The sequence below is a fragment of the Leptonotus elevatus genome, chromosome 9 (genome assembly GCF_054856555.1).
Source record: "Leptonotus elevatus isolate MCC_2025b chromosome 9, RoL_Lele_1.0, whole genome shotgun sequence".
Lineage (NCBI taxonomy): Eukaryota > Metazoa > Chordata > Actinopteri > Syngnathiformes > Syngnathidae > Leptonotus > Leptonotus elevatus.
The window spans coordinates 15463609-15478558 of NC_141247.1; the positions used below are offsets into that span (position 1 = coordinate 15463609).

Sequence of the window (14950 nt, forward strand, 5' to 3'; positions counted from 1 at the left end):
TTTCCAACCAATGAACAATAATAATTACGCATGGGGGAGTACCAATACAAGGCATCGGTATCGGTCGGATACCTAGCCTTATTTCATGGTATCGGTACTCGCTACAACGGCCGATGCAAGTATCTTTATTATTCTAATTTGTAGTTCCTGATCTTAAAACAATCACAAGAGAGTGGCCATTTTATGATCAGGAATAGAAAATTGCCATTAATCCAATTTTAAAGCAAAAATGCAATATAAAATAAAATTATAAATAATAAATGTTTATAAAAAGATTTTTTTTGTATCCAATGCACTATTTGTATCGTATCGGTGACTACTCAAGAGTTGAGGAAAAAGTATCGTACTGTAACTTTCCTAATAATAATAAAATTCTGTTTCATATTATTATCTATAGAGTAATAAAGTCACATAAAAATAAGTATGATGACGACAAGCTACTCATAAAAGAAGCAATATTATTTTAGTTGAAACCACACAAAGGGCGATCTGCAAGTCAGCGAGTCGGGAATCGAGGGTAAACTTCACACCGTTTTATTTGAAAGCTTCTAACATAATCAAAGATTATTTCACTTGCGCAAAACCACACGTCTTATATATGAACTGTGCATTCACTACAATCTCCACAACCATCCCTAAACGCTACAAATAAAGATACGTATATCTAGATATACAGCAAGAAATATATATTTACATGATCGGAAATCTCACTCACTTAAGATGCGAGCGCACTTGAAATGCCAAACGTGGCGTGCATCTCTCACAGCTTATGTTACTTCATACTTTTTTGGCAGTGTAGGCTGACTGCTACATGTGGTCTGAAAGTCAAGATTATACGGAACTTGAACCCCAAAAAAAGTCTGGCAAAAACGCTCAAAAAAAATGTTCACATTGTCAAACATAAAACACTATTCATCTATTCTATCTTGGATCCATTGGTTGCCATGGCAGTTGAGATGTATCGCATTGCTCCTTTTACGCTCCTGAACCTGTGGATAATGAATTTGACTGGAGTGGGGCGATCACATGCTAATGGTGTCACAAGAGCTTCAACTATGACCAAAGCGTAGAGGGCAAAAACAACGTCGTCATTCTTTGCCTCCTTCACAGTCCATTTGGCACGCAGTAGGAAAAAAAACAAAAAAAACAGGCAGGTCAATTAAAGTGATCGAAGAAAAAAAAACTAACTTGTCTACAGCATTTCATACGCAGTTGTCGATTGTTTGCTTTCGACTGCCTACGATGTTCACTCCCGTGGGAAAAAAAACATACTTGTGTGTCCACTATTATTTTTATGAACTTTTCTGGATGGATGAAGAATGATAGTCCTAGAGGAAGCATTGATGCCTCGTTAGTCATGTCTATGAGTTTGATGATTTTGTTGAGCGGAAGTCACAGAGGTCGCTTTTCCTCCCTTCGTCAAGGATTTTCAACAAAACTGATAGTTGTTGGTCTTCATCAAAGGCTCCTCTTCCTCCTCCGCGGGGTCACAAGACTGCTCACAGGGGCCGTCGCGGCACGTTGGCGGGTCACACTCTTCAGCCTCCATGACCTGCTGTTGCTGTGCTGGTTGCTGCTGCTGCACATTCTGGTAAATTAGCTGTGGGGGCCAAAATAATTTTAGGTGGTCAAGTTTGTTCAATGTGATGTAAGTGTCTGTAAGATATTATCTGAAAGGAAAGGCATATAATCGGATCGGTTTTTACAGCACACTTGATTAAATCTCTTGTCTGGGCTGGATTTGAATGGCAACATGGTGCATCCATTTATTATTGAGGTCACAGGTAAGCTGAGGTCAATTTCAGATGACTTTGGGCAAGAGCGTGCTACACCCTGGACTGAACTAGTGCTGTCAATATTGAATATATTTTTTAAATTGATTATCTTATTGATTATTCTATCCAATAATCGCCCCTCCGTCTTTGTTAATTCACTCCGGTAGGATGAAAGTTGAATGAAATAGATACTCAATTTATTATCTTATATGCACATGCATTATTAAACGCCAACAAAATTAGCCTATGCTAAACGGTTAGCAATCGCGATTAGCATTAGTGCGCTAGTGATCACCTCTCAAGGTTAACAAAACACTAACTACCATTTAGTTCACACATATATAATTATATCTACATTACTTACACATGTAATGTTGTCCTAAAAGTCACTTCAAGGCTATTCGATCCAACATTATTCCTTAAGTAAACAAAGGTAGAGCTAGAAGTTAGCTTTAACATTAGGTCAATAACTTCCTGTTCCCGTCTTCTTCTGGGCATGTTTAGTGCACAACTGCCCTCTACTGGTTAGGTGATGAACTCCGAAAACCGAGGGGCAGGTTACATTTTGGAATAGTTACAGCCCAAGTGCTTTTTAGGATGGTCAGAATTTCCTTTCCTGTGTTTTGTGGAAGCGCAATGTGTCTTTATTCAAGTACAACACTCAAATTCACACATTTGGAGTCTATAATAAACTACGTGTTTTTGGAATATGGGAGGAAGATGGAGAAGCATGGGGACAGCATGCAAATTCCACACAAGAAGGCCAGAACCCCAATTCGAAGCCCCAGCCTCAGAACTGTGCAGCAAATGCACATATCACATAAGTGATTAGCTAGTCTCAGCCGAAAATTGATATTTAACTCACCTGTTCGACGTCTTCGCCGAGCTGTCTTTGTATCATCTGACTGATCTTGCTGAAAGTGGGACGCTTGGTGGGCTCCAGATTCCAGCACATCTTCATGATGTCGTAGCTGAAGCAAGAGAGTAGAAAGTAGATTTTCATTTCTGATCACATTTTCAGGTGTTTGCTTTTAAGGCTTTGGGGCAGTTAGAAAACGTTCCAGGACTGATGTCACGAAAGATACAATATACTTCAAACCCAAACTACGAGTTTTACCCTACCTCGGTTTTCGTATGCCCTACTTTTTGTATGATTGTGTTTTCAGCAAAATGTTTTCATTCAAATGTTGTCACACTTTATAAACTGCTCGGTTTGCAGACAAAATAAACCTTGTGACTCGGCCATTTATTTCCTGGAATCGATGCATGTTTATTAGAAGCATTTCGTACGATGTGTGAAAAGGGGTCAACCGAAGGAAACGCGCCTTCCACAATGTAAGCTTTTGTTGATGATTCAATTCCAGCCTGCTTGGCAACATCGGCTTAACATTTTCTGTCAATAGTCAAACCTTCAAAATAAAAGCATGCAGTATAATAACAGTTTCGCCGCACGGTGGCTTATTTTCCGCCACCATATGGCCAAAGAAAGTCTGGTAAAAATGTTAGAATGCTTTTATTTTGAAGGCCTGACTTTTGACTGGATGTTACGCTGATTTTACCCCAACTTTCCAGTGTTTCCGAGCAGTTTATTACTTTTTAAAAAATAATGAAAAATGACACAAAATGCCAGTCATTTGATTTAAAAAAAAAAAGGCAAGAAAACAATAGAATTCAAGACAAAACTCATAGCTAACTACAAAAATTGCTCCCGTCCTCAGTAATTATTTGAAAGAGGAGTTTTCTAAATTTTGAATGGCTTTTTCTCCCCTCCAGCAATGTTCAGTTTGCTTATCCTCAGAAGGGCAAGTCATCAGATAACCTTAAATGTGGAATAACAACAGCGACCAACTGAGTGGATGGTGATGTGCTGATAGGCGTGTTCTTGCCCATTCTGGAGATGGTAGTCACACTGAACACTTAAAGATGGGAATAAAAGATGGTTGTGGGTATAATACTTGTGACTTGGCTGGAATGTTCTCATCCTTATTCAAATATTGCATAATGAAGTTAATTATTTTTGAATAGCCCTGTATATCTTTTGTGACACCAGTCCTGGCACTTTTCTGACACACCTCGATCATACAAACATTACATTTTTTCACAGTTTCAAGATTCCCACCATTTTCCTTGATTCAACCCACTGATAAATATACAATACATTTTTTTGTAGACACGGGACTAATTTGGCAGTTTATGACATGTATGGCTGCCAAATGTCATTAACGGTCAAATTTGACTTGAACAGTACAGTATGTAAGGGTTAAAGCTGCAATGATAACAAGGGGAACTACAAGGAAGTGTTTACATGCTTGAACAAGAGAGACTTGTTCCCTGCCTCAGTCTGTTTTTTGCTGCCGTGAAATAGCAGTTCCATGGCTTACCAGCATGGCGGTCATGTGGCTAACAGGCAGAACTGAGGCCTGACTCACACACGGACAGCAGATGATTGGGAACTGACTCACATTCACCATGTACCGTTTCCACAGAACAATCATTCCGCACACACACACTCACAACAACAACAAAAAAGTTCTGTATTTTCCACTGCCTGCTTTAGCTCAAACTATGTCCACCAATTATCCTCATTCATTGTCATCTACAATCAGTCTATCTATTCACACAGCAATCAAGTCAGCCATCATGTTGATCCTGTACGGCTATCAGCCATACTTGTTTGCCTCATCCATCTTCATCCAGAGACAATTCTAGGTGTCAGGAAGGTGGTGAAACTTACATCTCGGGCGGGGCAAAGTCCGGCTGACACATCTGGTAGCCTCGCTTCACCATCTTGTAGAACCTGGAGTCCACAGCCATGCTGGGGTAAGGGCTCTTACCTGATGGAGGGCAAACACACGAGAGAAAGCAGCGCCATAAAATAAGCATAGACGTGCGTGTGAATCCAAAAATAAATAAATAAATAAATTAGCTAATGCTAATGCTAGCGTAGTTTTTTCCCAAAACGTTATCTGTATGAGCACCATAAAATAAGCATAGACGTGCGTGTGAATCTAAAAAATAAATAAATAAATTAGCTAATGCTAATGCTAGCGTAGTTTTTTTCTCAAAACTATCTGTATGAGCACCATAAAATAAGCATAGACGTGCGTGTGAATCTAAAAAATAAATAAATAATTAGCTAATGCTAATGCTAGCTTAGTTTTTTTTTCAAGACTTTATCTGTATGGGCACCATAAAATAAGCATAGACGTTTATGTGCGTGTGAATAAAAAAATAAAATTCAATTCGCTAATGCTAATGCTAGCTTGGCTCCCCGCCCCCGCCCCAATACTTTATATGTATGAGCACCATAAAATAAGCATAGATGTGTATGCGCGTATGGATTTTAAAAAACATCAATTTGCTAATGCTAATGCTAGCTTAGCTTTTTTTTTTATTTTATTTTTTTTACCCAAGACTAAAATTGATCTGCATGTCTACTGAAGTTGAAAGCGTGAGTACCTTTGCCACCTCTTGTGTGTGTGTGTGTGTGTGTGTGTGCTTTCTCACCCAGAGAGAAGATCTCCCACAAAAGGATTCCATAGGACCAAACGTCACTTTGGACAGTGTATACACAGTCGAAAATACTCTCTGGAGCCATCCACTTCACTGGCAAACGTGCCTTCAAACAGACATGACCCCCAATCCATGAAATAAGTGTGCAGCAATCACACTAAGGTTTACAAATGTGTGCTTACGTTGCCCTTCACCACGTAGTTGGAGTCGTTCATGATGTCCCGCGCCAGGCCGAAGTCACAAATCTTGGCTACTCTATGGTCCGTCAGAAGGACGTTTCGAGCAGCCACATCTCTGTGAATGCACTGCACGCAAGAAAGCAGCTTTTCTCATTGGACGGTTGAAAAAAATAGTCACGGTTATATCATGACTTGAAACTAAGTCAACCTTAAATATTTATTGACTAAAATGTTACGTGTGACCTCACTAGTCTAAACATGACATTCTGATTAATATTACATTTGTGGAATATGAGTTAAAATCCAGCCGTTTTAATCTATCTCAGGGGGCGGCCATTTTGCCACTTGCTGTCGACTGAAGATGACATCACAGTTGCTCAGGGCTCAGGCAACGACCAATCACAGCTCACCTGTTTTCTCTAGCTGAGCTGTGATTTGTTGTTACCTGAGGCCTGAGCACCTGTGATGTCATCTTCACGCGACAGCAAGTGGCAAAATGGCCGTCTTCTGATATTGATAAAAACTACTGGATTTTGCTGCTTAACTCATAATTCCACTAACACCAAATTAACCAGAATACCCTATTTAGATAGCGGGGCTGCATAGAACATATTATAGTCAAGACATTTTTCTGCGGTTGACTTTTTGTTCAGGCTTTTCAAACATTTCAAACAAAGCAAGAATACACTTTGCACAAATAGCTTATTAACATACTGCCAAAAAACACTCACATTTTTGGCAGCCAAAAAGTCCAAGCCTTGAGCCACTTGATAGGAAAACCTCAACATGTCATCCAAGTCCAACGGCCATTCTTCAATCTCCTCGCACGCATCATCTAGGCACGAGTCCCATCGTGTTAGCGAGACAATGCAGCTGGATTGTTGAAGACAAAGTGCCCATAAAATACGAGACAACGTTACTTTGCGGTGGCTCGCCGCTTGGCAGCTGACAGGGTCTCATCTCCAAGTAGCTGCTTGACGACGCACTCGAGATCCCACTGTCACTGTAGAATGAAACTGTCACAAACTTTGGTAGAATGTGAGGTCAAATAATTTTGAATTTAACTTAAATTGGACGCAAAGTCAGATCCGAAAGGGGACAAAACAAGAAAAAGAGTTTTAGTCGAGTTTCCCTGTGAACTTTTTAACCATTCATTTTCTCAACTGCTTTTCCATTAGTGTCGTGGGTAAACTGGAGTGATCGACAGGGTATGCGTTGGTCATCAGTCATGTCTCTATCATCATTGCCAATGTCTTTAGTGGCTTACCTTCTTATGAAATGTTTCTGATTGCAGATATTCTTATAGTGGTTGGAGTTTTCCGTTACGACGGGCATGTTCATGACAAAGCTCATAAAAGTTTCTGCCTTCTGGCGGAGGAAGTTCAGTAAGTCCCCAAGGCTGCAGTACTCTGTGATTACAAGCACGGGTCCTGAAGAGGAACCGCGCCATGTTAAGACCATTTCAATTCAAGCATACAGGACTTGCGTGCTTTTACTTGTCTTGGAAATCCCGTTATGTTACCTCCATAGGTGCAGGCCCCCAGTAGGTTGACAATGTTCTTGTGATGCCCCAAGTGACTCAGAATCTTCAGCTCTGACATCAGAGCTTCTCTCTCGTCCGAATGGGCGCTGGCTTCAAAGAGAAACACAACACATTGGCATCAGTCCTCCGTCACGCGAAAATATTGCCCCTATCACTTTTTCCAGAACAATTCCCAGTCACACCTTTTAACATTTTCACAGCCACACGCATCGCGTTGTCTTGCTCTCCCAGGCCGATGGCCGTGGCCTCCACAACTTTTCCGAACGCTCCGGCGCCCAAGATCTTTCCTGCAAAGTAGGACCGAACTTCATGACTTGGAAACGACATTCATCATTTTATCAATGCCTGATAGTCGGGTATGATAATCAAGAAGTGGGGTGGCATGGCTCAGAGATAGAGTGGCCGTATCCTATCTGTGAGGTTGCGGGTTCGATCCTCATCCCCGGTGACTGTGTCAAAGTGTCCTTGAGCAAGACACTGAACCCTGATTTGACCACTGGTGTATGAGTGTATGAGTGTGTGTGTGTGTATGTGAATGTGAGGCTTTAATTGTAAAGCGCTATAAAAAAAAAAAGTTCAAGTATGAAAAATTTAAATTAAACATTACTATCTTGGTCAAGATTTTTAATGTAGTTCTTGTTACGGATCTCATTATATCCTGCAGGTGTAGCTAATGTTTAGCAGTAGCCCACTTATAAAACATGCTACTAACCTAGTTTAAGTTTGTCTCTTGGGAACTCCCATTTATCATTGTAGGGCAGCTGCGTGGGGTCAACAAAGGTGTAGTTGTTTCCATCCCTTGCCTCAATGATCTTCCAACGGATTTCATACCTGGGTTTCTGGTTGAGCAGGAAGAGAAAGAGTTGTTTGAGCCACGTTTGTGTTTAAACCGCCATCACACTGTCCCCTTGCGCTTTTACCTGCTTATATTTGTAAAACAGAAACACCAGAAGCAGAAGCAGGATGGACAGAATGCCGGCAGATGCGGTTAAGGTGGAGGTGAAGAGTTTGTCTGCATAACCAGAGAAAGATCAGTTAGTCGTGATGACTCCTCGTGTTACAAAAAAAAAAGTTCTTTGAATATGTAGCTGTAGAAAATGTGCAAAAATTTGCATTAGATATGAGAATGGGTCATCAGTGTCCTAAATAGATAACAAAAACATCCAAAGGAAGCAGCTGACTGGGAGAGAAAAAACGGAAATTTTCATGCAGAACATCCACCGCGGTTGAAGTCATGTCCTTGTGACTCAGCGAAAACAAAATCACTAGCGCACAACGGCACTTCTGATAGTCACCAGAAACTTCCATGGCAAACGTGTCGCTGCTGACTCCGACGAGGTTAAAGGCCACGCACTCGACTGTCATCCTGCGGCTGGATGGTCCCACGGTCAGAACGCTCTCCACCGCCACCGCGCCGTACTCCTCCCTCTGGAGCTCCACTGTCTGAGCTTGCAGCGGGGTGGCCATCTGCAGCCCGGTATTGCTTTCGTTGCACCTGGCTCGATGCAAACAGGTTGAAATTGAGATTCAATTGAGATGACGGGCTGGGCTAGGCTTTATCCCTTGCGTGACCCTGAACAGAGAAATCGCTACAGCTGCAATGTTTTTTTTTAGCTGGAACTTTGACAGTAGTCAGAAAAGGAGACTAGAATCCCGAGTTGCGTTTATCCACGGTGGTACCCAAACTGTTCCTGCACTGTCCTGTTCCAAAGCCCAAGCCCTTTTCGGACTAGCCACATATTTGCAACAAGTTCACAGTACACCTGCTAGCCGTTAAAGAATACTTTTGATGCCACAAATTTGAATAAGAACACCGTTTTGCACATGGCAAGGACACTCACGTGGGACGTATTCCAAAACATTGGTACCAGATGATACTCGGGGCGGGATAGCCAAAAGACGTGCACGTCAGAGTGGTCACATTTTCCCATCTCACCATAGCGACCGGTCTCTCTGCCATGGAGAAGAAAAGACCGGCGATCAACATAAAGCACCAAAATTGGGACCGCGGAGTTTAGCAACACGTCACTTACGATACATTTGGACTTGGAATGTGATGGAGGCGCTGGTCAGTTCGCTTCTAGCGTTGAAGGTGTACTGGCCTTGCTCCTGAGCATTCATTCTCTTCAGTTGCAATGTAGCGTGGTATCTGATAAGGAAAAAAAGGAAGACGAATTTAATTGTGACGACTAAAGAACTTGTGCACTTCCACATCAGTATAGAACAGAACTTCCTTTGCGGGAGTCTCATTACCTGAGAACAAAGGTGGCGAGAGAACTCACTCTCAGTTCTCAAGTAGAACTGCAGATACTTTTGACTCTTTTACTTCAATAAAAGTAAACATTAGGGCTGTCGAAAGTAAAGCATTAACTCTAGAGATGAATTTAAATTAAGGCTGTCAGTTTAAACGTGTTAATCTAGATGAATTCATTGCAAATTAGTGCGTTAAAAAAAAAACGCAATTGATCGCGAGTGGCACGTCAATGTGCAAGTGTTTGAAATGTGGCCCTTCGAGGTACCCGTAGGCTGCAGAGGCAAACTTATTTGGACCAAGATCTCCCAGGATCGTTAGTTTGAAGGTTCTATTCTTTTCAATGTACAGGGTGACACCAAAAAAACAAAACGGCTTTTAGAAGGTCAAATTTGGTAGACTCTTAGAACATAAATTCTTCTGGATAAATCTGAAAAATAAAAAGAATTGATTAATTATTTCTAAAGTTATTAAAGTTTAGATGATGACCGTTTTTTTTTGTGTCACACTGTACATCTTTCAGGTCGCTGGGACCCGCAGGTTTGCGCCCCTGGTCTTCCGTAGTCGCAACTGCCATTCAGCACGGAGGCTACAAGCTAAATCACCCTGGCGAATAAATACGTTGGAGTGTTCCCGGGCATGAAATATTGAAACTGTCGGGCCTCTATCTCCGGAACGCAAGCGGAACGGGTCGGAGGCCTGCGAAATGGGCTGAAGGAGAACGCTGGAGCGTTCCCGGGCATAAAATTTAACATTTGCCGTCCCTCTATCTCCAACGTGGCAAAATGGCACGTTGGAAAGCTCTCGCCGAGACTATTCCGGGGATGTGTTTATCTCCCCGGTAGGACCTGGCGTTCCGAAGATACGAGGGGCGTAAATCCGAAAAATCTTCCCCGCCTGCGATGGTTCCTATCTCGGGTAAAAGTATTGGGTTTGTTGGCCCTCTAGCTCCAGAACGCAATGTCGTGCAGCGACGGGGCGGACACCGTTGTAAAGCTCTCGGTCAGTGCATTTGAGTGGCTCCGGGGTCCGATAGCGGCCCCCGGGGTCCGCCTGAAGTTTTGATAATTTTCCATTAATTAAAATATTTTACTCAAGTAAAAGAAAAATGTGTTTAATCGTGATTAATTATGATTAATTATGGAAAGTTGTGCGATTAATTAGTTTGATTACCATTTGACAACACTAGTAAACAAACAGAAAAAAACGTCCACCAGCCAAAGCCAGCTAGCACATCTCGTCGCTCCATGGATAGCCCCCAGTACTTATGGGGATATATTCCTGCCACTGGCGACTTGAAGCGGCTTACTCTCATGACTCAAACAAATGATGTATACACAAGTTGCTAGGCAAAGTAGCATTCATTTCTCAGCAGGATGTGGCTTCACGCATTAAGCGTTTGAAAGCAAAGGCAACGGCTTGATTTTTCACACAAAAAAAAGTCACATTTGACATACTCGCTGTGCGGTCTGTTCAATTGAGAGAAGATAAGCTAAAGCTAAAGGTGCTTCTCCTCTAACCCCTGTTCAACCCAATATGTCCATAGGCCACGAGATTCCATCTCACCTGTTGTTATACCGGATGAGCTTGTTCTCCTGTGCGGACGTGCCGGGAGATGTCGGCGTTTGCCAGCTGTGCTCCACAATGTGCGGGTACGCCTCAATGAGCACGGTAAGCTCCAGATCCTCACCCTCGTTCACCTCAATCACGAGACCCTTGTGGGTCAGCTTTGGGTAGAGCTGCGGCAACAGTCGGATGTATGGCTTGTCTGCGTACGTGACTCGAGAGAATCAGTATCATCATCGTTAGTTTGAATCGTGCCGCGGGTATCTTTTGTAGCTTACCTACAACCAGCAAGTATGTCGTTGAACTGTTCACCCCTGCTTCGTTGGTGCCGGTGCAGGAAATGTTGCCCGTGTCTGCAAGGTCCACAGCAGGGATGGTGAGGATGCTCTGTATGTCGAGACGGTTTTCCCCGCTGGAGCGGACCCTCTCTTCTATGGTGGGTTTCTGAAGGCAACGGCAAGACAAACATGAGTTTATTATTCTTGTAAAATTCCCAGCGTGAATCATACTAACTGATTTGGTGGTGTATATCCAGGTGACGTTGTAGTTGAAATTGGGATTGTGTGTGGTGCAGTAGATTTTCAGTTCCTCCCCAGTGATTCGTATGTATTCATCCGTGTCCAGAAAGACATACGGGGGGAAGCGGAGCTCTATAAAAAGGACGAAATGACACGATTAGTCCAAAACAGGCAGATTGCTGATGTCTGTTCACCCTGAAGTGGTCTCACTCTGGATGACGTTAATGGAGAAGGCTTTGGAGGTGCGCTCCACACCGTTGACCTTGGCTGTGCATACGTAGTCGGCATTGAAGCTGGGGTGGAGGCTGTGGATGAGAATGCCACGGTGCCGGTAAACGGTGAAGTTCATCCCCGGCGGGACGGTGGTGCCGTTGTCCATGCGGAGACTCATGTCTGTGGCGCTTGGGTCAGTCAAGAGGCAGGGGAGCAAGTAAACCTCACCCTCCTTTTTCACCACCCTCAGCAAGGTGCTGCTGGTCCAGAAGACACGGCTGGGATCTGCCATTGTGGGAAGCAAAGGTTTGGAATCAATAACCGGCACTGACCTGACATAATGCGCTGGAGCTCACCTTTTACAAACACGTGAACCCATGAGGTCAGATTACGATGCTGGGCGCTACCTGTGTAAAAACACTTGTAGGTGCCGGTGAACTCGGCAGAGGGACGCGCCACGTTCAAAGTGGAGATGTTTCTTCTCCCCTTGGACATGTAGCGTTTGTGTTTGGCCAGCCTCGGTTGCCAGTTCACCGGAGCATCGCCCTCGCACCTCAGATCCAGAGGGGTGCCGGACTTGACCACCACCTCAGGACCTGAGACCACCTTTGAGTTGAGTCTGATCACTGGACGCCTCCACTCCGCTAGGAAAGAAGATAGCATAGCACTCTTGCAACTTAGGCTATTTATTTAGCTCAGTGAATGATCGGGGGTCATTAAATTGAACACCAGTGCCACAAAATTATGCAAAAAACACAAGTCAAATACATAAAAGTACTGTTTATTACACAATAGAACGCAAACACGAAGCAACATTAATGCTAAAACAATTAGCCCCACATCAATGCTACTTTCGTTAGCCTATTTTTTTAAGTTTGCTACCATCAATGAAAAATCGAAGTCAGGTTATTTGCAAAGGAAGGCACTACTGTATTTGTGTTTAAAACAAACGTTCACACATTCATTGTAAACCAATAATGTAGCAGCAGAGTTCAGTTGCCTTTAAGGGACAAAAGACATTTAGTAAAGTGCACTATTGTAAAAAGCTGTCTGAGTTAGTATTTAAAAACTTAATTATTCCCTTTTTTAAAATTATTTGACCTCTGATTGACAATCTAGTGACCTTGCAATCTCTTCCCCTTTCTCAAACTATATAGGAAGTTAACTATACAGTTTCAGTTAAGTTAGAATTATTGTTGATCGTTCTAACGCTTTAAGCAGAACAGAACTGAGATTGTGCCGTACAGTCGATGTTTTTCCCTTCGGCTCTTCCCCGCAATGGATGTTAAAGAGACATGCCAATCAGTATTTGGGCCTTAACGGTCTTTCCCACCCAAACATGCTGTCCATTCAAACTTCCATCGACCCCCCTCCTCATCCACGTTATACAGCAACCCAGCGGAAAGCGAAGCCAATTCAGTTAGTCAGAATGAAACATGACACAATAAAAGTATTCATGTGCTCATGCTGATACATGAAATTGCAATTAGGAGTTAAGCAGCCGGATGCTATACATGATCCTGAGAGGCTCTTTCACCCAAAAATGGTAGTTAATCACATGAAAGACCCTGAGAAAAATTCATTCTGCTACCAGAAGACTTAATGGGACAGCATCCCGCAAAAACAAATATGGAAATATACAATCATAATAATAATAGTACAAAAAAGCGTTAAAACAACTGAAGTTATTGGAATTGCTTCCTTACCTGAGGCGACGAAGACCACAAATCCCAGCAGCAGAGTGAGGAGTGACTGCATCCTGAATGGACTCCAAAGCGGCGATTGAATGTTGACGTGTGTGAGTGCAACACAAGACCCTTTTGATATCTGCAGCATGCAAGAGAGAGAGCAAGCCACATCACAGACGGCTCTTTGAGTCATCGCCCTTATTAACTTCTATTTCCTGACCACATTCAATACGGTTTATTTCTAAAATGGACCAAAACCCAACACATGTCAATAACTTCCAGAGAGTATCTCTTCCTATCGGTTATGGATGATGAACTCTCAAACGCCGCTTAATTTTTATTATTATTATTATAAACGAACTGTGATCTGTATTGCTTTTAGAGTGACATTTTGCAAACGGATATGGCGTTACTTTTTTTTTTTTTTTTTACTGTATTGTATCATAACACAAGTTAGTAGGAGATCTGTATGCGTTTGTTTTGGATGTGTCAGGCGAGTATTTTTTATTTTTTTATCGTTATTAATTGCACGACTTCGATAGTTAACTCCCAGTTAATCGCAAATTTTATATCTGGTCTAAATGTACAATAAAATATACAAGTTTTCATACTCTTGTTAACATAAAAGTGGATTTTTTTTTTTGTAATTCCATAATAGGTTATAAAATTGAGTTAAAATTAAAAACATGTACTGCACTGTAAAAAAAAACACGAGCAAGATATTGATTTATGTGTGGTAATTTTTCTGCCACTAGATGGCATAATTGCCTTTGCAAGACGTAAGTGACAGCACAGTGCATTTTTCTATTCATTTTAAGAGCTATCTAATCTTTAAGAAGTAACTTGTGAAATTCTGCACATTTAAATTTTTTCAAAATACAACTTGACCCCAGTCTTGACAAATCTATGCATTATTATTCAATTTATCACTGCTAAGTATTGACGTGGACGTATCTGCTGCGTTGCGAGTGAAATTTCCCCAGTACAGGTTTCCAAGTAAGGGGTGGTCATGCGTTAAACAAATTTGTGGCGTTAAAGGAACTTTAAATTACCTCAAAATGAACACACAAATTTTGACAGCCCTCGTTTATTTTGCTGTGTAATATGACATTATGTTGTCATTTGTTACTCCAAAAAGTTTATATTTGAGTAAAATGTAAAGTTTAAGCAAAATTTGTGTTTTTGAACAATATTGGATCAAAATAAAAAATATTTCCAACACAACTGTAAATGTAATAGCAGTACTCAAAAACGATAATTTAAATAAACATAAGAAGAAAAATAGAGCAGTGTGTTTTTTAGATTGTTTAAAAAAAAATTTTTTTACTTTGTAATGTATCACACATTAGGAAAAAGTGTCACGAAATGTGGTTTATGTTTGTCATTGAAAGAATGACCACACTCGTCATCAACCAGCTTCTTAACGCAATCTCTAGTTTTCAATTTGTTGGCCGTTAAAGATAAAGGTTTTAAAGGCCAAAAGTTCAAATATGGTTGACTTTTTAGCTTATCGTGACATCAAACAGGAAGTGCACTCACCGGTAGTTGCGTTCAACCTGGCAGAGGAGATGATGAAAATGCTGGCGTCCGTGTTTGAACGTCAGGAGCAGATCCAAAAGTCACCTCCTGCCTTCTTCCTGCCTCCGCCAGTCATGTCACACAACAAATATGAAATCTTTGAGGCAGGCAAGTGGATGGTGGCGG

At 41.8% G+C, this 14950-nt stretch overlaps 1 protein-coding gene across 1 annotated transcript; it reads right to left on the reverse strand.

The window, feature by feature from the left end:
- Window positions 1–518: 518 nt before the first annotated feature.
- csf1ra (colony stimulating factor 1 receptor, a) lies at window positions 519–14901 on the reverse strand. Its single transcript, XM_086084521.1, has 22 exons — window positions 14786–14901; window positions 13265–13385; window positions 11915–12202; window positions 11556–11843; window positions 11341–11477; window positions 11106–11271; window positions 10828–11029; window positions 9044–9159; window positions 8852–8963; window positions 8306–8505; window positions 7931–8022; window positions 7723–7849; window positions 7193–7297; window positions 6990–7100; window positions 6735–6897; window positions 6388–6470; window positions 6199–6302; window positions 5471–5593; window positions 5283–5394; window positions 4510–4609; window positions 2641–2746; window positions 519–1600 (listed from the first exon to the last, which is right to left on the reverse strand). The coding sequence occupies exons 2-22, from the start codon at window positions 13314–13316 to the stop codon at window positions 1430–1432; spliced, it is 2958 nt and encodes a 985-aa protein (XP_085940647.1). The 5' UTR covers window positions 13317–13385; window positions 14786–14901; the 3' UTR covers window positions 519–1429.
- Window positions 14902–14950: the final 49 nt, after the last annotated feature.

Bases quoted from the DNA above. Each gene is read 5' to 3' on its own strand.
- csf1ra (XM_086084521.1), bottom strand. From the start codon at position 13,316: ATGCAGTCACTCCTCACTCTGCTGCTGGGATTTGTGGTCTTCGTCGCC. The intron at 8,023-8,305 runs GTGACTATCAGA...CTGGTTATGCAG, and splicing joins GTTTGCCATGGAAGTTTCTG to ACAAACTCTTCACCTCCACC. The intron at 6,898-6,989 runs GTAACATAACGG...GTTCCTCTTCAG, and splicing joins GGGGGCCTGCACCTATGGAG to GACCCGTGCTTGTAATCACA.